This window comes from Chiloscyllium plagiosum, unplaced genomic scaffold (assembly GCF_037043375.1).
Source record: "Chiloscyllium plagiosum isolate Xiang-an unplaced genomic scaffold, Cpla_swu_hap1 HiC_scaffold_35, whole genome shotgun sequence".
NCBI lineage: Eukaryota > Metazoa > Chordata > Chondrichthyes > Orectolobiformes > Hemiscylliidae > Chiloscyllium > Chiloscyllium plagiosum.
In genome coordinates this window covers 30,635,535-30,657,635 of record NW_028270173.1, presented here as the reverse complement: position 1 = coordinate 30,657,635, position 22,101 = coordinate 30,635,535, and the positions used below count along the sequence as shown (strand labels likewise).

At 48.4% G+C, this 22,101-nt stretch overlaps 1 protein-coding gene across 1 annotated transcript in view; it reads right to left on the bottom strand.

The window, feature by feature from the left end:
* Window positions 1-20,084, bottom strand: part of LOC122545887 (cytochrome P450 2K1-like) — a 31,489-nt gene extending 11,405 nt beyond the window's left edge. Inside the window, exons 1-5 of the mRNA XM_087978884.1 lie at window positions 19,813-20,084; window positions 9,343-9,505; window positions 7,159-7,308; window positions 1,542-1,702; window positions 368-541 (exon numbers count right to left, since the gene is read on the bottom strand). Of these exons, the coding sequence (XP_087835010.1) occupies window positions 368-541; window positions 1,542-1,702; window positions 7,159-7,308; window positions 9,343-9,505; window positions 19,813-20,004 (840 nt within the window). The 5' untranslated portion in view covers window positions 20,005-20,084. The remainder of the gene's footprint in view (window positions 1-367; window positions 542-1,541; window positions 1,703-7,158; window positions 7,309-9,342; window positions 9,506-19,812) is intronic.
* Between the last annotated feature and the right edge of the window lie 2,017 nt (window positions 20,085-22,101).

The window sequence follows — 22,101 nt, the reverse complement described above, 5'->3', positions numbered from 1 at the left end:
TTCAAGGGCATTATTCGGGGAAAATAATGTGTAAAGTAAGGACAGACCTCTCCTCAGTTATCTTACTCATGAGACTTTCCGTGTTGACTTTTGCAAGATTGAAGCTCACACACCATCAATGCTATATTCTGGACACATTAAGCATCCACATGATGTCATGAGCACTACGATGAGATAAATAATCAGATACAGTGAGTGTTAGAAGCTACACATTCGTAGCTCCATCCAGAGACTAGGGGCAGCACTGAGCGACATATTAACAGATGTTTAACACAGAATCTTCCTCCATCACAACCCACAAAGTCCTGGTATGGAGTCTGAAATCTGGGGAGAATCCCCTTACTGCTGAAGAGGTGTGTCTCTGTACCTGCTGATGCCTCAGAATTAAGGCCTCGCTGAGTGTCTGGATGCTGTTCTCGCTCAACGTCTCTTTGGCAGCTTTGAAGAAACCTTCAAAGATTTCATGCATCTTCACTTGATTTTGAATAATCTTCCTGTAGCTCGGAATCAGAAATCCCAGAGATGGGTAAGCGTTGTACAGCTGGATTGGAACAAGAACATAAGGATAAGGCCTTTGTAGGATCCAGTGATCGCTCCTCCACGGTCAGTGCAGCAACTACTTACCTTCAGTGATGCTCCATGGGAGATAGGAGATTGTCATGGCAACACCACACTTCCTCTTCTCTCCTCAGAGCCCCCACCCCAACCCACAAACCCTCCAAATTTATAGTTTTAGTTTGGGTGTTTTAGCTGTCATCCAGAATGGGTGACCTATCAGCTATCACCTGTTATACATGGATTCCAAAAATCAGATACAGGTCAGGCCAAGTAAGGACAGCAGATTTCCTCCAAATTAGTGGACCAGCTGGGCTTTTCTTGCCAATTATATTCATCATTATACTCTTAAATCCAGATTTGTGTTGTTAAATTGAATTGAAATTCCGCCATCCACCACAGCAGGATTTGAACCCGGCTCCCCCAGGTTGATGCCACTTGCATCATTTTCCTTCATGTGGGAAGCTGAGGGAATCACATCTCTTGAAAACATTACCGCCCCCACCCCCCCACCCCCTCTCCGTATCAAGAGTCAGGGAGAATGATTCCAGTTCGGGGAATCTTTCTGTGATTCTATAAAATGCCTCATTTCATTCTCAATGAGTTGAGAAAACTCAAAACGGTGACAACACATTCAGTGCCAGACCAGGTTAATTTTGTCAGTGCTGAAGGAGGGTCATTGGACCTGAAACTTTCTCTCCACAGAGGCTACCAGACCTCCTGGGTCTTTTCAGCAACTACCCAACCATTTTCTGATTGCCAGCACCCCCACTGATCTTTGCTTTATTTTAAAATACTTTTCTCACCAAAAGTTTTCCAATTTAGCCCACGTAAGCCTGTCGCACATATCAGCATTTATGACTGAGACACAATGTTAGCAAGAGTCTTCAACCTGTAACAAGTCAGGTGCGGAAATAGTCACACACACCAAATTGCAAATGACCTCAACACTCAGCCTGAGTACAATACCACAAAACGACAATTACATGTATTGGGGCTGTTCCCAACAGTCTCGTGTTCTCATTAACCATGTTTGTTAGATGGAGAAATACTTCATTGTTATAATCAAAACGGTCTCCAAATATGATGGAACAGATGATATTGCTCACAGCCAAATACATAATCTGTGCAGTTTCAAAAGGCTGACCTGTGAATAAACACAGAATTCCATTACAAAAAGGCCTCTAAACAGTAATAATACTTCAGTCATTGTCCTCTTTTACAAAGCACAAGTTACTCGTATAAAACAAAGAACCGCGGAGGCTGCAAATCTGAAACAACAACAGAAATTTCTGGAGAAACTCAGCACATCTGGCAGCATCCCTGGAGAGAAAGCAGAGTTAGTGTTTTAACAAACAACAGTACATTACTGGAACAGGCCCTTCAGCCCATCGAGCCTGTACCGATGCATGAAACCTTTCTGAACTAAAACCCTTCTGTCTCCACACGCTCCATATCCCTCTATTCCCTGCCTCTTCAGGAATCTGACCAGGTCCCTATTCAATGTTCCTGTTCTGAAGAAGGGGACTCAAAAGGTTAATGCTGTTTTCTCTCCCACAGATACAGCCCGACCTGCTGGGTTTTGTCAGAATTGGGAAGATTTAAGATTAATCAGGAAGCAGGAAGTCAAAATTGCAGCTTTTAGATGAGTCATAGTCATAGAGGTGTACAGCATGGAAATAGACTATTCGATACAATTCATCTATGGCAACCAGATATTCTAAATTAATCTAGTGCCTTTTGCCAGCACTTGGCCCATATCCCTCTAAACCCTTCCTATTCATACACATATCCAGATGAATTTTAAATGTTGTAACCATATCAGTCTCCACCACTTCCTCTGGCAGCACATTCCATACATGTACCACCCTTTACATGAAAATGTTGCCCCTTTAGGCATCCATTATACCTTTCCCCTCTCACCCTAAACTTAAGGTCTCTGGTTCTGGGCTCCCCCACCCCAGCGAAAAGACCTTGTCTATTTACCTGATCCATACCCCTCATGATTTTATAAACCTCTATGAGGTCACCCCTCAGCCTCCGACACTCCAGGGAAAACAGTCCTAGCCTATTCAGCCTCTCCCGACAACTCAAACCCTCCAACCCTGGCAACATCCTTGTGAATCTTTTCTACACCATTTCACATTTCACAACATCCTTCCTTGAGACCTGAATTGCACAAAATCTTCCAAAAGTGGCCTAGCCAATGTTCTGTACAACATGACTTCCCAACTCCTATACTCAATGCTCTTACCAATAAAGGAAAGCATATTAAATGCCTTCTTCACTCTCCTAACTGCCTGCAACTCCACTTTCAAGGAACTGTGAACCTGCACTTTAAGGTCTCTTTGTTCAGCAATACTCCCTAGGACCTTACCATTAAGTGCATAAGTCCTGCCTGATTTGCCTTTCCAAAATACAGCACCTCGCATTTATTTAAATGAACCTCTATTTGCCACTCTTCGTCCACTGCCCCATCTCGCCAAGATCCTGTAGTACTCTGATATAACCTTCTTTGCTGTCTGCAACACCTACAATTTTGATGTCATCTGCAAACATACCAACAATACTTCCTGTGTTCACATCCAAACCATTTATATAAATGATAAAAATCAATGAACCCAGACACTGATCTTTGTGGCACTCCACTGGTCACAAGCCTCCAGTCTGAAAAGCAACCCTCCACCACCACCCTCTGTCTTCTACCTTTGAGCCAGTTCTATATCCAAATGGCTAGTTCTCTCTGTATTCCATGTGATCTAACCTTGCTAACCAGTCTACAATGCAGAACCTTGTTGAATGCCTTACTGAAGTCCATTTGGATCACATCCACCACTCTGCCCACATCAATTCTCTTAGTTACAAGCAATCACTTTGAAGGAGACATGCCGCCTTGTTACATTAGAGCCAGTCTCACTACTAAAAACTTGGTGCTACATTTCCCTGAGAGCCCACCACCTCCTCCATTTTCCAAAACAACATACTTGTTTGAAATGGGAATAGCCACAGGAGACTCCTGCACTACCTGCCTACCTTTCCTGGAGTTAACCCATCTACCTGACTGTGCAGTTTTTCTCCCTTCCTGAAACTGCCATCCCCCACACCCCTAGCTCCTGTAAGTTCCTCATTTCCTCAACCTGCCACTCTCACCAATCCATGCAATCCGATAGAATTCGCAAACAACACACTTCCTGTGGATGTAATCATCAGTAACTTGGAAACTCTCCCCAATCTCCCACATCCAACAGGAAGAGCACATCACTCTACTAAAGGCCATCTTTACACCTTAATCGACAGACACAGAAAATAGCCTTGCCACACCGCTCAAAAAAGGATAACTTAGTACCTATGTTTTATATCTTTAAAGTTTATTGAAGAGAGAGATCTCAATAAAAACATATAATCAAAAGTACCCCTTGTACTCACTGTTGTAGATTTACCAAAAACCACAGTAAGGTTATACTTTAAAGCTAGCCACTTCACTGCTCCCCTGTGGTGAGATCCCCATGTGGTTTCTCAAAGGTCAGCTTCGAATTTTACTGTTTGTTCATTTTTTTCAGAATGAACTCCAATGTCCAGATACATTTGTTACTAAACAGCAAAATCATACAGCTCTGCAGGGTCTTTGCTGGGTCAGACAGCTATGCAGGGTCATTGCTGGGTCACACAGCTGTACAGGGTCACTTCTGGGTCACACAGCTATCCAGGGTCATTGCTGGGTCACACAGCTGTACAGGGTCACTGCTGGGTCACACAGCTGTACAGGGTCATTGCTGGGTCACACAGCTGTACAGGGTCACTGCTGGGTCACACAGCTGTGCAGGATCATTGCTGGGTCACACAGCTGTACAGTGTCATTGCTGGGTCACACACCTGTACAGGGTCACTTCTGGGTCACACAGCTGTACAGGGTCATTTCTGGGTCACACTGTTGTACAGGGTCACTTCTGGGTCACACAGCTGTCCAGGGTCACTGCTGGGTCATACAGCTGTCAGGGTCACTGCTTGGTCACACAGCTGTACAGGGTCATTGCTGGGTCACACAGCTGTAGAGGGTCATTGCTGTGTAACTCAGTTGTGCACATTCACTGCTGGGTCACACAGCTGTACAGGGTCACTGCTGGGTCACACAGCTGTACAGGGTCATTGGTTGGTCACACAGCTGTACAGGGTCACTGCTGGGTCACACAGCTGTACAGGGTCACTGCTGGGTCACACACTGTACAGGGTCATTCCTGGGTCACACAGCTGTACAGGGTCATTGGTTGGTCACACAGCTGTACAGGGTCACTGCTGAGTCACACAGCTGTACAGGGTCACTGCTGGGTCACACAGCTGTACAGGGTCATTGGTTGGTCACACAGCTGTACAGGGTCACTGCTGAGTCACACAGCTGTACAGGGTCACTGCTGAGTCACACAGCTGTACAGGGTCACTGCTGGGTCACGCAGCTGTACAGGGTCACTGCTGGGTCACACAGCTGTACAGGGTCACTGCTGGGTCACACAGCTGTACAGGGTCATTGGTTGGTCACACAGCTGTACAGGGTCACTGCTGAGTCACACAGCTATACAGCGTCATTGCTGGGTCACACAGCTGTACAGGGTCACTGCTGGGTCACACAGTTGTACAGAGTCACTGCTGGGTCACACAGCTGTACAGGGTCACTGCTGGGTCACACAGCTGTACAGGGTCATTGGTTGGTCACACAGCTGTACAGGGTCACTGCTGAGTCACACAGCTATACAGCGTCATTGCTGGGTCACACAGCTGTACAGGGTCACTGCTGGGTCACACAGTTGTACAGAGTCACTGCTGGGTCACACAGCTGTACAGGGTCACTGCTGGGTCACACAGCTGTACAGCGTCATTGCTGGGTCACACAGCTGTACAGGGTCATTCCTGGGTCACACAGCTGTACAGGGTCACTGCTGGGTCACACAGCTATACAGCGTCATTGCTGGGTCACACAGCTGTACAGGGTCACTGCTGGGTCACACAGTTGTACAGAGTCACTGCTGGGTCACACAGCTGTACAGGGTCACTGCTGGTTCACACAGCTGAACAGCGTCATTGCTGGGTCACACAGCTGTACAGGGTCACTGCTGGGTCATACAGCTGTACAGGGTCATTCCTGGGTTGCTCAGCTGTTTAGGTTTGATGTCTCCATTTGTAACCTCCCATGTGGTATCTGCTTTGTCTCGCTTCATCAGTTTTTTCAACCATTGTTGCTTTGATTTCTTCCCATAATAAACAAAGCAACAGCTTATAAAATAGTAATTACTGTTCCAAAGATTCGAGGAAATCATCTCCAACACTGAAATATCTCCAATATGGAGCAGCTGTTACAGCCACAATTTTTTCCCGTCCTCCACCTCAGGTTACACAGAATCCTTCAGCTTAAAATGACTTGGCAGCGGTGGGACTCAAACCTACATCTCTGAAGAGACTGGAGTGTGGGAGGAAGAAATGTATCATTGTTTAACATCACTGAATCAAACTCCTGGAATTCCCTCCATTAGGACATTGTGGGTCAACCTCCAGCATGTGAACTGGAATTGTTCAGGTAGACAGCTCACCATCTCCTTCTCAAGAGGCAACGAGACACGGGCAAAATGTTGCTGGCAGTCAGCGGTGCCAATGCCATGCGTAAAGTTTTGAACATATAGCATTGTCTCAATTCTCACACTGGCTGTGATTGCTATAAAGGTCCGACCTTTTCAATCTCATCCCTTACCTGAGGCATGTTTCAGGTTAAACTCAGTACCAGTCATGTCTACTCAGTGAGAGGGAGGGACGACAGTGATTTCACCTGTCAATTATGTCAGACCAAGTCGAGGAGGAACAAACAGATCTTAGGGGTGAAATGGACCAATGGCTTGAACAACCAAATGCCTAAATTGACCCGAGAGTTGGGAAGAGCATGAGAAAGGCTGTTAATGCACCATCGCACCTAACTTTTAGCAACCACCATCCGCACTGAAGGAATGGAAGTAATTCAGTAAGCTTTGTGCAGGAGCAGACAACCAGACACAGACCATATTGTGTCCGTGCTTACACACCAGAGTCTGGACTCAAATTACCTTCAAACTCCCTTACCACTGCACCAGTGTCACACCGTGTTGTGTCCTGTGGGAATCGGTGTGCACGGACCAGCCCACATTTTATAATAAGAAATCCCACAAGGAGGCTTTGTATTGTCTCCAAGTTGTATTGGGACCTGGAACCTGAGGGCCCCCAATGGGCCACCCCAACAGTGACTGACCTGGGAGTCTCACCACCGCCATAGCTCAGCAAGTCTAGGTACCTCGACACCCACATCTCTGCCGTATACACGAGAGTCTTTGTCACCAACACGTGGAGACGATGGTCAAAGGACCAAAGTGGCAGAGTCTCTGCTGATCAGGCAGGACCGAGTTAAACTGAGGGGAAGCATAGTCCTGAATCTTCACATCAGCAGCAGCATTGGTATGTGAATGCTGCCCTGGAACATTCTCTTGAAGTTGGCGTTGGAATCTTTTATTCAAGTAAAAATCTTTTCTGTAGATGTCAATTTCGAGGGAACCATGAATCCCAGCATATCATGACCCACCAAGCACTCACCCTTATGACTCTCAAACACATTGACAAGAAAGCTGGCCTCTTCACTGATCCTGTCTTCAATGGATTTCTTGCCCATGCCAAAGCTTCGGAGAGCTGAGATCACAAACTTTCGGTTCTCCCGCCACAACTTCCCGTCACTGAATATCACACCTGAAAGTGACACACGAAAAGCTGATCAAATATTGTACACGGGTTCTGCTGTGAGTGCTGCCAAACCCCAGGTTTCTAACACCCTTTCCTTTCCTGAGAATTACACCATTCTACAACCAAGAGGAAGGTCATTGTATCCATGAGTGCTCTTTGGGGGAGTGAGCTCATTGGTCTGACTTCACAAAATTCCTCTTGATGTTGTCATTCTCAATTCCCCTTTAGATGTTGCTGTTGACCCTGCTTCTAGAACCATCCCAGGTACTGCATCCCAGATGATAATGAGAGCCGTAAAACCAAATCTCATCTTCCCTCTGATTGGTTTTTGTAACCAAGCAGCCTCTTTTGGAGTCGTCTGTCCAATTCTGGTCTCCCTGTTGCAGGGAGGATATAGGCTGCAACGTTTTTCACTGGAGTGTGGGAGGTTGAGGGGTGACCTTGCAGAGGTTTATAAAATCATGAGGGACATGGATAAGGTGAATGGCAGGTGTCTTTTCCCCCCGGGATGGAGGATTTCAAGGCAAGGGGCATATTCTTTAGATGTGAGTAGAAAGATTTTAAAAAAGACATGGGGGCAGTTGTTTTATACAGAGTGCGGTTTGTGTGTGGAATGAACTTCCAGTGGAAGTGGTAGAAGTGGATATAGTTATAATGTTTAAAAGACATTTGGATAAGTACACGAATAAGAAATGTTTGGAGGAATGTGGACCAAGCGCAGCCAAGTGGGATAAGTTTAGTTTGGGATTATGTTCAGCATGGACCGGTTAGACCGAAGGGTCTGTTTCAGTGTTTTATGACTCTATGATCTATGACTCCCAATTTCAGTGTTTATCAGTTCATATTTAAGGTTGTCCCACAGTAAATGGTGCCCTTTTTATTTGTTGAATTAATATTGAACAACTCGAATATATCACGTGAAGATTAATGTTCTGTAGCTTGAGCAACATTTATGGAGTGAGACAAATTGTTGATACAGGGGATTGTCCCAGGTATTCAATGACTCCCATTATATTGAGGGAGGTGAAGAAGAAATGCAGTACCTTGAGACAGCAGGGTATTGGCAAGTGGCCAATTGGCAGGAAATAAAAAGTAGGAAGGTAACAGGGTCTGACTGCCAACCCAGCAGCTTAACCAAGGGAGGGGAGTGAGGTCTGTTAGCAGCTCGGGATCTGATCGCTGCCATTTAATATGACAGCAGGAAGCTCGAGCGAATTGGGGTTTTGAATGAGATGTCGAAGTTGCACTATGTATTTCTGTGGATGTGAAATGTAATGATTTTAATTGCTAGTAGCCCTCCTCTCATACAGCACAAGTTTTGGTTGACATTACTTTGGCATTTTCTAGCACATTGCAAGAATTCAGATTGACAAAATGTGTGTTTCTTCAGCAAAACCAAAGGAAGTTATGTTGAAATTTAATAAAACATTTGTTTGGCTTCAAGTGGAGCATTGTATTCAATTCTGAGCACCACATTGTTGGGAAATGCTTGAGCGAGGGTCACCATCAGATGAATGGTAGATGATCGCTTGTCAAAGCTGGTGTTGTTCACCTTGCAGAAGAGAAGGCTGTGTCAGTTTTTGGATGGAAATATCCAAGATCATAAGGGATCTAGTCAGAGTCAATGAAAAGACACTGTTTCCCATTGGCTAGAGGACTGAGAATCAGATGGCACAGAGCTCATAGCATTGGCAAAAGAAACAAAGAGGGTTTTTGGTGATGATCAGAAGTGCCTGATCAATGGAAATTCAATGGAAGTTTTCAAAAAAGATTTGAATAAGTGCCTGACGGGGGAAAGACTTTTCAGGGGTGCAGGGAAAGGGCAGGGGAGCAGGATCATTTCAGGTGTAGTCACTGATAAACTACACCTGAGTATTGGGAATGAGGAGCTTGGGTATTTATAAATTGAGGGAAATAGTGGCTAAAGGCTACAGTTTAATTCCAGAACATTTTGTGTCACTTTAACCAGCATGATCGGGTGAGCTGAGTTGAAGACAGAAATGACCAAAGAGTAACCCAGAGATGAAAGAGGGAAATTACCACTTCGGAATGAAATTGCGTCATATATCGGTAAGTGTGGCCTCCCAGTGAATTGATCAGCGTGATTCACAAGAGTGTCTTTCACTGCATCGTAACCAGTCAACACCACTGCCTTCAGTGGGCCGAGCTCCACTGAAAATACACTGCCATATTTCTCTGCAAGCTAACAAAGAGAGATTTATTTCATTACGGTTTCATTTCTAGTCAGCTGTAGCACAAGTCAGGGGCGAAAAATGAAGGAAAGAATATTATTCCCCAATTCCTAAGAATTTGATGCCCATCTGTATTTTCCCTTCAGAAGATGGTGGTGAGCTGCCTTCCTGACCCACTGCAGCGCAGGTGGGTAAACCTTCAATGGTGTTGGGAAAGGAATTCCAGAATGTTGAACATAGGAATAGAAGGAGGCCATTCAGCCCCTCAAGCTCCCTCCACAACTCAATGACATCATGGATGATCTTTGGCCGAACTCAATGTTCCTGCCTTTGGCCCATATCCCCTCGTGGCTTTGCTTCATAAAAATGTATCTACCTCAAGTTTAAAACTAATAACGGATCCCACACCCACTGCCATTTGTGGAAGAGTGTTCTACCACCCTTTCTCATATCTCCCTCCCGAATGGTCTGGTCCAGACTGTGTCCTTTTGTTCGAGACTCTCCAAACCATGGAAATAGTTTATCTTTATCCACCCTTTTCATGTTAACAATCTCGAAGATTTTGATCAGATCACCCCTTATCTTTCTAAATTTAGGAGAAAATGGGCCTTATTTGGATCATCTCTCTTCATAACCTAACCCCTGAAGGACATGTATTATTCCTGTACACCTTCGTTGTGCTCCCTCCAAGGCCATTCCATCCTTCCTGAGGTGTGGAGCCCAGACCTGCTCACAGTGGTCCACGTGGGCTCTGATCAGGGTCCTGTCTAACTGCAGCATAATTTATTCATCCTTTTGTACTCCAGGTATGAAGGCCAACATTCAACCAACATTCTTGATTATTTTCTGAACCTACTTACGTTATTTCAAAGATCTGTGCACCCAAACCCTCAAGTCTCTTTGCACATCCACTGTTGAGCCAGTGACACTGAAGGAACAGCAATACTTTCCCCTTGTAGATTCAGGTCTAACTTATTTCCATGTGGTCATGTTCCCATGTGGCTGGCTATCTGCATCGGCGACTCACCAGTATCATTGACCACACTCCATGCATTCATGGGCAGGCTCAGTGATGATCATTTAGACCTTACTGCTGTTCCTCTTACTCAGAATGTAAGTAACCTTTTTCACTCTCTTGCACGCTGCCTCTTCCAATTCCTGGCTTTTCCTCTCTAATGTTATCTCCTCATTCCCATTCCCCCTGAAAAATTAATCTGAACCCTCCTCAATAGCATTAATATACTATCCCATCAGGACGCTGGTCTAGCCTCTATCCAGGCATAAACCATCCGGCCTGGACAAGTCTCACCTGCTCCAGAATTGTTACTAACCTCCGGGGAGCCTAATTTCCCCCAAACTCCCCCCCCCCCCAACCAAGTGCCATATCCCCTGGCACGTATCCATCTGCTTATCCTCCATCTTGTTTCCTGACCCGTGTGTGGCACTGTGGGTAATCTGGAGATTGTTTCCTTTGACGTTCTGCTATGGACAAGCAGGAGGTGGCTGGAAGAACACAGTAAACCAGGCAGTGGAGAGGTCAACATTTCAGGAGAAACACTTCTTCAGGACTGGGGTGGGTGTTGGGAGTGGTGGGGTGCAGACAAAGTGGGAGGTTGGGGCAGGGTGGTGAAGTGGGGGATAGGTGAAGACAGGTAGAGGCTATGACCTGGTTAGTCAATGGGAGGAATGGATCCAGTTGGTGGGAGGGAGCAGTGCAAGGGATGGGGGAGGGGCTGGGAAGGGAGTCGGGGGATGGGGAGGGAGGTTATTTGAAATTGGAGAACTCAATGTTGAGTCCACCAGGCAGGAGGCAGCCCAGGCGGAAGATGAGGTGCTGTTCCTCCAATTTGTTATTGGTTTCATTTTGGCAATTCAGGAGGCCAAGGATGGTCATGTCAGAAAGGGAGTGGGAAGTGGGATTAAAGCATCTGGGGACCCAGCAGAGATGCTCGGTGAACCATTCCCTAAGTTTACATTCAGTTTCCCCGATGTAGAGAAGACCACATCGGGAGCACCTGATGCAGTAAACTAGGTTGGAGGAGAGGCAGGTGAATCTCTGTCTCACCCGGAAGGACTGTTTGGGGCCCTGGATGGAGGTGAAGGAGGTAGTGGACTGGCAAGTTTTGAATCATTTCTGGTTGCAGAGAAAGATACCTTGGGGTTCGGGAGTGTTGGTGGGGAGAGTGGTGCAAACAAAGGACTGTCGAAGGGAACTGTCCTTGCAGAAGGCAGAGGGGGGTGGGCAGGGGGAGATATTCTGGGTGGTGGGGTCTAGTCGGAGTTGGCGGAAGTGTTTATGAATGATGCATTGGATACAGAGACTGGTGGGATGGTCGGTGAGGACAAGAGAGACTCAGACTTTATTGCGTTGGTGGGGGTTTAGAGCAGTGGAGTGGGGAATGGAGGTGGTGCAGCAGAGGGCTCTCTGAATGATGGAGGGAGGAATAGCTCGTTATTCAAAATAGCTGGACATCTGGGATGCTTGGGAGAGGAATGTCTCCTCGTCCGAGCAAATGCGGCAGAGGCAGAGGAATTGGGAGAATGGGATGGAGTTCTGGCAGGATACTTGATGGGAGGAGATGTAGTCCAGGTAGTTATGGGAGTCTGTGAGTTTGTAGTAAACATCCGCCTGGAGACTGTCGCTGGACATGGAAATGTTGAGGTCAAAAAGGGGAGGGAGGTGTCTGGAATGGACCAAATGAATTTGAGGGTGGGGTGGAAGTTGTGGGTGAAATCGCTGAATAGCTCCAGTTCAGTCTGGATTCAGGATGCTGCCCCAATGCAGTCATCGATGTAATGGCGGAAGAGTTATGGCACAGTGCCTGTATAAGTACTGAAGAGGGACTGTTCGATATAGCCAACAAAGAGATAGGTGTAGCTGTGGCCTATCCGGGTGCCCATGGACGCCTCCTTGATTTGGAGGAAATGGGAGGAGTTAAAGGAAATGTTATTGAGGGTGAGGACCCTTTCAGCGAGGTGGAGGAGGGTATTTGGTGGAGGGGGGACTGGATGGGTCTGTTGGACAGGAAGAGGCGGAGGGCCTGGAGACCATCCTTGTGGGGTATGGATGTAAATAAGGACGGCACGGCCAGAGAGTAGATCAAGCGCTGGGGGCCAGAGAACTGGAAGTTGCTGAAGAGATGGAGGGTGTGGTTAGTGTCATGGGTGTAGGTGGGAAATGCCTGATCCAAGGTAGGACGGGATGAGTTCAGTGGGACAGGGGCATGCCGAGACGATGGGTCAGCTGGGGTAGTTGGGCTTGTGGATCTTGGGGAGCAGGTAGACCGGGCAGTGTGGGGCTGGGGGACTATGGGTTTGGAGGCAGTGGAGGGGAGATCACTGGAGACAATGAGGGCACAGACAGTGTGAGTGAATTTAGCCTGATGGGTCACGAAGGTGGGGGGGAGGGGGTCGTGGGCAAGGGGGGGTAGGACGTGGTGTCGGAGAGCTGGCATTCAGCCTCTGGAACATTGAGGTCCGTTGTCCAGACAACTATCTTTGTCAGTGCGTTTGGTGAGGAGCGAGTGGTGTGCTGCACGTTCGGAGGGGGTGAGGTTGGAGTGGGTGGGAGGAGGGTTGGAGAAATTGAAGCAGTGGATGTCATGTCAGCCGTCTGGAATGAAGAGGACAAGGGCGGGTGGTGACCAAGTGGAGGAGGAACCTTGGAGGTGGAAGAGGGGGGTCGCCCGAGGGAGGTTGGGAATTTTGGGGTGGAATCCCGAGGTGGCTGATGCGGGGGAGGGGAGAAGGGTGATGGCATGTCGTGGGTGAGGTTTGGATGTGGTGGTGTGGTAGGGGGTAGTGAGTGTGGGGGAGAAAGGAGATTGGGAGGGGAGTGGGCTGGGAGTGTTGTGGGGGTGTGGGGGGAAGGGGTGCTGGGGTGGGAGTGGTGAGGTTAAGAGGAAGAGATGGAGGGGTAGGGTGCATTGTGGAGGTTGATGGGTGAGGAGGGAGACTGGGTGCATTGGCTGACAGGCTGAGGGTTGGCAGTAGGACCCAGGGGTGACCCTGGGAAATGTCGTCTGAGTCTTGCTTGCAGAGAGGGCGGAGCCAGAAGTGGAGGTGGGAGCTGGAGGGAAGTCGAGGCTGGTCTGAGTGCTGTTGAAGGAGATGTCCGGAGCAGAGGAGGAGGTTGCGGGTGTGTACTTGGGGGGGGGGGGGGGGTCCCGGGAGGGTGTCGTGGTGGCACAGGTACCAACCTGGAACACAGCTCCCTCAACTCAAACTGCAGGGCCCACCATCTTTCTCCTGATGGGACTGGTGCATAGCCACTAGCTGGTCACCTTCTGAGTGTTCTGCATTCATTCAGTGACGTTCTTGAACCAGGATTTTTTTTATATTTCAAAAATATACTTTATTCATAAAAATATTTTGATGATCTGTACAATTGGTCATGCCATACATACATAAACATTCCATTTCTTTGCATACAGAGATCGAGTAATCATTCATATATACTAGTCTGTACATTGACCCTCCACATATTCAGCTGAGGCCGATGTTACACAGTGGTCTTTCCCCACTGCACCTTGGCGGCAGCTGCCCCAAGCTTCAGCGCGTCCCTCAACACGTAGTCCTGGACCTTGGAATTTGCCAGTCTGCAGCACTCAGTCGGAGTCAACTCCTTCAGCTGGAAGATCAGCAGGTTTCGGACCGCCCAGAGAGCGTCCTTCACCGAGTTGATGATCCTGCAGGCACAGTTGATGTTCGTCTCGGTGTGCGTCCCGGGGAACAGGCTGTAGAGCACGGAGTCCCGCGTCACGGAGCTGCTCGGGACGAACCTCGACAAACACCACTGCATTCCTCTCCAGACTTCCTCTGCATAGGCACATTCCAGAAGGAGGTGTGTGACAGTCTCGTCCCCCCCCCCGCTGCCGCTTCGAGGGCAGCGTGCGGTGTGGCTGAGAGTCCGGGCATGCATAAAGGATCTCACAGGCAGAGCCCTTCTCACCACCAGCCAAGCCATGTCTTGGTGCTTGTTGGAAAGTTCTGGTGATGAGGCATTCTGCCAAATGGCTTTGACAGTCTGCTCAGGGAACCGCTCGATAGGATCCGCCCTCTCCTTTTCCCGAAAGGTCTCAAGGACACTACGTGCTGACCACTTCCTGATGGACTTGTGGTCAAAGGTGTTTTTCTTCATAAACTTCTCCACGAAGGACAGGTGATACGGAATGGTCCAACTACTCGGAGCGTTCCGCGGCAGCGAGGCCAGGCCCATCCTTCGCAACACCGGGGACAGGGAGAACCTCAGTACGTAGTGACACTTGGTGTTTGCGTACCGGGGATCCACGCACAGCTTGATGCAGCCACACACAAAGGTGGCCATCAGGGTGAGGGTGGCATTGAGTGTATTTTTTCCCCCGTTGCCCAGATCTTTGTACAGCAAGTCCCTTCGGAAGATGGCCCGGGTGACTGCAGCGGCACAGGTTCTGGGAATAGGCCAGACCTGTGCCACGTATAACAGCAATGACAGTGCCTCACACCTGATGACCAGGTTTTTTCCCGTGATGGAGAGCGACCGTAGCTTCCATCTGCCCAGTTTCTGCCTTACTTTGCTGATACACTCCTCCCAAGACTTGGCGCACGCCCCAGCCCCCCCGAACCAAATACCCAGCACCTTCAGGTGGTCGGTCCTGACGGTGAAGGGGATCGAGGATTGGTCGGCCCAGTTCCCGAAGAGCATGGCATCGCTCTTGCCTCGGTTTACCTTGGACCCCAAGGCCCATTCGAACTGGTCACAAATGCACATGAGTCTGTGCACGGACAGCGGATCCGAGCAGAAAACGGCGATGTCATCCATGTACAGGGAGGCCTTAACCTGCAGGCCCCCGCTGCCAGGAATATTCACCCCTCAGGCTCGCATCCTTTCTGATGGACTCGGCAAATGGCTCTATGCAGCACACAAACAAGGCAGGAGAGAGGGGGCAGCCCTGCCTGACTCCAGATCTGACTGGGAAGCTGTCTGATTCCCACCCATTGATTGAGACTGCACTGACAATGTTGGTGTCGAGCAGTCTGATCCAATTGCAGATTCCCTCCCCAAGCCCATTTTGGAGAGAACATCTCTCATATACCTGTGTGATATCCTGTCAAAGGCTTTCTCCTGGTCCAGGCTGATCAGGCAGGTGTCCAACCCTCTGTCCTGCACGTAGGCGATCGTATCTCTGAGGAGTGCGAGACTCTCAGCGATCTTCCTGCCTGGCACAGCACAGGTTTGGTCAGGGTGAATCACCGACCCCAGAGCAGACCTGACCCGGTTGGTGATAACCTTTGACAGAATTTTGTAATCCGCATTCAACAGTGAGATTGGTCTCCAATTTTTGAGTTCCTCCCTCTCCCCCTTCCGCTTGTAGATGAGGGTGATGAAGCCTTTCCTCATGGATTCACTCATGGTACCTGCCCGAAGCATACTGACATACACCTCCAGCAGGTCCTGGCCAATCAAGTCCCACAGAGCGGAATAGAGCTCGACCGGTAAGCCGTCGCTTCCGGGAGTTTTATTCTTTCGGAAGGACTCGAGGGCCTTGGTCAGCTCGTCCAGAGATAGCGGCTGGTCCAGCCTCTCCCGTGTTCTGTCGTCTAAGACCTCTGTGATAGAGGACAGGAATAACTGGGACAACACTACTATTATTGGACAAGCCAAACAGAGAACAGCCAGGGAATTCCTAGAGGCATGGCACTCATCCACACATTCAATCAATAAGCACATCGACCTGGACCCAATATACCGACCACTGCAGCGGACAGCTGGAACTGACAACCGGAAGCGGCAGATTCAAACCACTACAAATGCCGGAGGATAGATCACAGAAGCGCTTCACAGGAGGTTCCCAAGCACTGAGGATGTCACCTAGACAGGGGACGAATGTCTGCAACACAAATTCCCAGCTCGGCGAACAGAACCACGGCAACGAGCACCCGAGCTACAAATCTTCTCCCAAACTTTGCATATATATATATATATATACACACACACACACCTTCTCATACATACACGCAAACACACACACCACACACACACAGACCCTCTCTCATACACTCACACATACACCCCCCACACTCTCACTGTCTCACATACACTCACACCCCTACATGCACAGACACACACTCAGTCTCCCCTGTGCCCACACACATATAAGTTTGTTGTAAAAACAATGACTGCAGATGCTGGAAACCAGATTCTGGATTAGTGGTGCTGGAAGAGCACAGCAGTTCAGGTAGCATCCGAGGAGCAGTAAAATCGACGTTTCGGGAAAAAGCCCTTCATTAGGAATAAAGGCAGAGAGCCTGAAGCATGGAGAGATAAGCTAGAGGAGGGTGGGGTGGGGAGAAAGTAGCATAGAGTACAATAGGTGAGTGGGGGAGGGGATGAAGGTGATAGGTCAGGGAGGAGGGTGGAGTGGATAGGTGGAAAAGAAGATAGGCAGGTAGGACAAGTCATGGGGACAGTGCTGAGCTGGAAGTTTGGAACTGGGGTGAGGTGGGGGAAGGGGAAATGAGGAAACTGTTGAAGTCTACATTGATGCCCTGGGGTTGAAGTGTTCCGAGACATTTCAACTCCCCCTCCCACTCTGCCGAGGACATGGAGGTCCTGGGCCTCCTTCACCGCCGCTGCCTCACCACCAGACGCCTGGAGGAAGAATGCCTCATCTTCCGCCTCGGAACACTTCAACCCCAGGGCATCAATGTGGACTTCAACATTTTCCTCATTTCCCCTTCCCCCAACTCACCCCAGTTCCAAACTTCCAGCTCAGCCCTGTCCCCACGACTTGTCCTACCTGCCTATCTTCTTTTCCACCTATCCACTCCACCCTCCTCCCTGACCTATCACCTTCATCCCCTCCCCCACTCACCTATTGCACTCTATGCTCCTTTCTCCCCACCCCCACCCTCCTCTAGCTTATCTCTCCACCCTTCAGGCTCTCTGCCTTTATTCCTGATGAAGGGCTTTTCCCTGAAACGTCGATTGTACTGCTCCTCGGATGCTGCCTGAACTGCTGTGCTCTTCCAGCACCACTAATCCAGAATATATGTTTGTGGGGTGAGTTTGTTCAAAAACTGCATTAATACATGTAAGATTCTTGATTTAGAGATGCCGGTGTTGGACTGGGGTGTACAAAGTTAAAAATCACACAACACCAGGTTATCGTCCAACAGGTTTAATTGGAAGCACACTAGCTTTCGGAGCGACGCTCCTTCATCAGGGGATTGTGGAGGGCTCGATTGTAACAGAGAATTTATAGCAAAAATTTGCAGTGTGATGTGAGCAGAGGCTGATAGCTAAGTTCGGTACCCATAGGGAGGGCCTCAACCAGGACCTTGGATTCATGTCACATTACAGGTGATCACCATTGCACTACACACACACACACAGATATTCCTACACACACACACACTCACACATACACACGGACACAGGTACACACAGACGCGCACACAGACACCCACACACACCCTTATAGACACACACACTCCCGCACATGCATCCCCTCACAGACTTAAGACACTCTGCACTCACTACACACACACACACTTTCTCACACTCACAACCCCCACCCCAGACAGACACACCCACACAGACAGACAAAGACCCACATGCACACATATATTTTGTGTGGTGAATTTGTACTTGCAGAGTTACATTGCACTTTGCTTAAAAACTGCATGCATTCACGTAGAACTCTGAGCTCAAAAACTGCATGAATTTATGTAAAACTCTGTTATCTCACTTTTTAGATTAGAATCAATCTAAACATCAGGTCATAGACAGAGAACACAGGGGGCTAACACCTTCAACGTATTGTCTAGCTATCACCATTGTTAACAGCTAACCCGAGAACGCAACTTTAAAAAAAAGGGTTTTGTGATTTACACATGAAAGAAGTGAAACTATCACTATATTCTAACAGATGAAAGGCTTAACAGACAATCAATTTTTCAATGTATAATTTCAGTTACATCACGCTGCAAATTTTTGATATAAATTCTGTGTTACAATCGAGCCCTCCACAATCACCTGATGAAGGAGCGTCGCTCCGGAAGCTAGTGTGCTTCCAATTAAACCTGTTGGACTATAACCTGGTGTTGTGTGATTTTCAACTATGTAAGATTCTGTGCACTGGGACACCGACAGATTTTAACCTCACACCTTTAAAGCATTATCTGAGTTGAGATGGTACCGATTGTTCAAGATATCTCGAGAATGTAACTTTAAAAGAAGTTCTGGGATTAACATATGAAAGAACTGAGACGAACATGATCATTCTAAAAGATGAAAGACTGGATCTTTAATATGACACTCCATGACACTGCAATCCTGTTGCTATAAATCCTGTGTTTTATGAATCTGCTCCACAACCACCTGATGCAGAAGCAGCCCTATTGGCTGGTGTTGTGTGAGTTTTAACTTTGTCCACCCCGATCCAACACCGGCTCCTCCAAATCATGCCTTATCTCCCAAGTCCCAAATTCCTTCGAGCTGTTGCTTTCCCAACCCTCCCCCTGCAACCCTGCTCCACCCCACTCCCAACCTTGGGCCCCCCTCTGGTGGTATGGACTCTTGCACTTTAAATTGCGTTGGAAAGCGGTGATTTTATTTGCAAAAAATCAGTCCTCATTTTGTTCACGATGAATGGACTGAATTTTAAGATGTTTTTTCTTTCCCTTGTGACACGTATTTGATGGGCACTTGGCTCTGGGATATTCCTCAAAGGAACCCCCCCCCTCTCACAGATCAGTCCCTTCCCTTTGCACTGACCTCACTTCGGGTTTTGATCAGGACATGAATTCAGGGGTTTTCCTGAACTTTCACAATGTCAATATCTGGTTATAATGGCCTGAAATAAAACATCCAGGGATTTTCGATTCTCCCAAATCTTCTTCCATCATTTTATATCGATCCCCTCTCTGCTTTAAATATCTGGTTGTAAGGATCTGATAAGCTCTCAAATAGGCTTCAGGATTCAGACCAAATCCGGCACAGTCAGAGGCCATTCGGTCCATCGTCCGGCGTCGCTCTCGCTTTACTGTCACATGTTAATTAAACTGAACAGTTCCCAGATTGGTCACTCTCTGAGGTGCCATAACTTTGCAATTGCTTTGTTTTTTTTCTGTCTCCCGTTGTGTTTAGAATTAAAGTCCGACCAGAGATCAGAGACTCTCAGAACACAGCCCCCAGGGCTAACAGATTCCTCGGTCAGGGATTAGGGATCTGCTTCGGTTTGTGTCTCTCTCGGTCTCTGTGAGCTTCACCTTGGGAGCTGTTCCCTCACACCGCCCCATCCCTCAGACAGTCCCCCAGTGAAGGATTCTCACTTACCCCCATGAGAGACCAGTCCAGCCTCTTGAGGTCCAGTTGGTGCAGGTTTCCGAGCAGAGGAAGCGGGGTCGGTCCAGGAGGGAAATTCCTGGGAACTCTCCGCCGAATTAGGGACACGACCAGGAAGAGAAAGAGGGCCAGCAGCGATAGGGCCGAGGTGTAGTCTGTGGGGAAGAGCTTGAGGAGAGCCATTGTGTCAGAGTGCTCAGACACCAGTGATGTTAGAGTGTGTTATGTCCTTCAGTCCAGTCCCCCACTGGCAAACAACAGCCTCCTTTTCCTGATTTGTCTCACTGAGTGTTTTTAAGCCCCACCTTCTCTGTGAAATTCCATTAAACATTTGGGTACACAGTAACCTGAGCTTCTTGCACAGAAATGGTGCTGCCCTCTCTTGTAGTCCCACAGCAGGTCAGGCAACATCAGGAGGTGGAGAGGCCAAAGTTTCAGGTGTAACCCTTTTTCAGGACTAGGGGTGGGTGCTCGGGTGGGATGCAGATAAAGGGGGTGGGCGAGGGCAGGGTGGTGAAGTGGGGATAGGTGAAGACAGGTAGAGGGTACGACCCAGTTGGTGGGAGGGAGCAGTGGAAGGGATGAGGGAGGGGTTGGGAAGGGAGTCGGGGTGGATGGGGAGGGAGGTTATTTAAAACTGGAGAACCCAATGTTGAGTCCTCGAGGCTGGAGGCTGTCCACAGGAAGATGAGGTGTTGTTCCTCCAATTTGCCATTGGGTTCATTGTGGCAGTGGAGGAGATCAAAGGTTGGTCGGGTTGGAAAGGGAGTGGGAAAGGGAATTAAAATGGGAGGTCTGGTCAGTCCCTGCGGTCCCACCTGAGATGCTCAGTGAACCATTCCCTACGTTTAGGTTTGGTCTCCCCGATGTAGAGTGGTGCAAACCAAGGGCTGTCGAAGGGAATGGTCCTTGTGAAAGGCAGAGGGCGGTGTGGAGGGGGTGGGGTCTAGTTGGAGTTGGTGGAAGTGTTTAAGGAGGATGTGTTGGATGTGGAGACTGGTGGGGTGATAGGTGAGGACAAGGGTGACTCTGTCCTAACTGCATTGGAGGGTGGGGTGTTTAGAGCCGTGGAACCTGGAATGGAGATGGTGCGGCAAAGGGCTTCTGGATGATAAGAGGGAGGAAAAACTCGTTGTTCAAAATAACCTCCTGTACCATTCCCTGGCTCCCTTCTCAGCACCCCCTCCTCCCTTCCACTCCTCCCTGCCACCCACTGGATTCACTCCTTCCATTGACCAACCAGGTCGTACCCTCTACCTGTCTTCACCTATCCCCCACTTCACCATCCTGCCCCCGCCACCCCCTTTACCTGCAGGTCCTCTCCCAACCCCACCCCCAGTCCTGAAGAAGGGTTACACCTGAAATGTGGACTTCTCCCCCTCCTGATGCTGCCTGACTTGCTGTGTTCTTCCAGCCTCCTGCCTGACTATTTTTGGATTCCAGTATCTGCAGTGTTTTTGTCTCTGACTTGTAGTTCCACATTGAAGAACAGCAGGAATCCATTTCGGGAGAGAGAGATGTGTCAATTCCAGAGCTGCTCATTTGAACCAAAGTCTCTTGTCCCACAATCCTGTCATTCTCTTCAGAGTTGCTCATGCCCCTGCTCTGCTGCACTTAAAGTGCAAGGTTTGCATAAAAGTGTTAAGCAAATACAGTTTGGATCTGTAAGCATTACAACACCAGTGTTTGACTCGTGTGCGATGTTATGTAACTTTTGGCTGAAGAAAAATGAAGAACAGTTTGTGAAGTTTTGACAATTTGGAATGCCTCCTGGTCCCACAATCAGTCCCAGCTTGTTTGATGAGGCTGCTCCTGCCCTGCCAATTTATACGGGGCCATGCAATACTTAACACAGTAAATCCAAAATGCTGACATGAAATTGGCTTCCCATCACGTAGCAGTGATATCCCTGTTTTTGTGGAGGTCATGGCTGGGTCCACGTTCATTGGTGTTACCTCCTTGTGAAACTGAATATGCAGTTAAAGTTTGGCGTGTGGAATGAACTGCAAGAGGAAGTGGGAAATGCAGATAGAGTCACAGCATTTAAAAGACATTTGGACAGGTACATGCACAGGGGAAGGGTTAGAGGGTCAAATCCAAGCAAATGGGACTAGTTCAGTTTGGGAAACTTTGTCAGGATGGACAGGTTGGACCAAAGGGTCTGTTTCATAGAACATAGAAGATAGAACAGTACAGCACAGTACAGGCCCTTCGGCCCTCGATGTTGTACCAGCCTTTTATCCTATTCTAAGATCAAGCTAACCAACATACACTTTATTG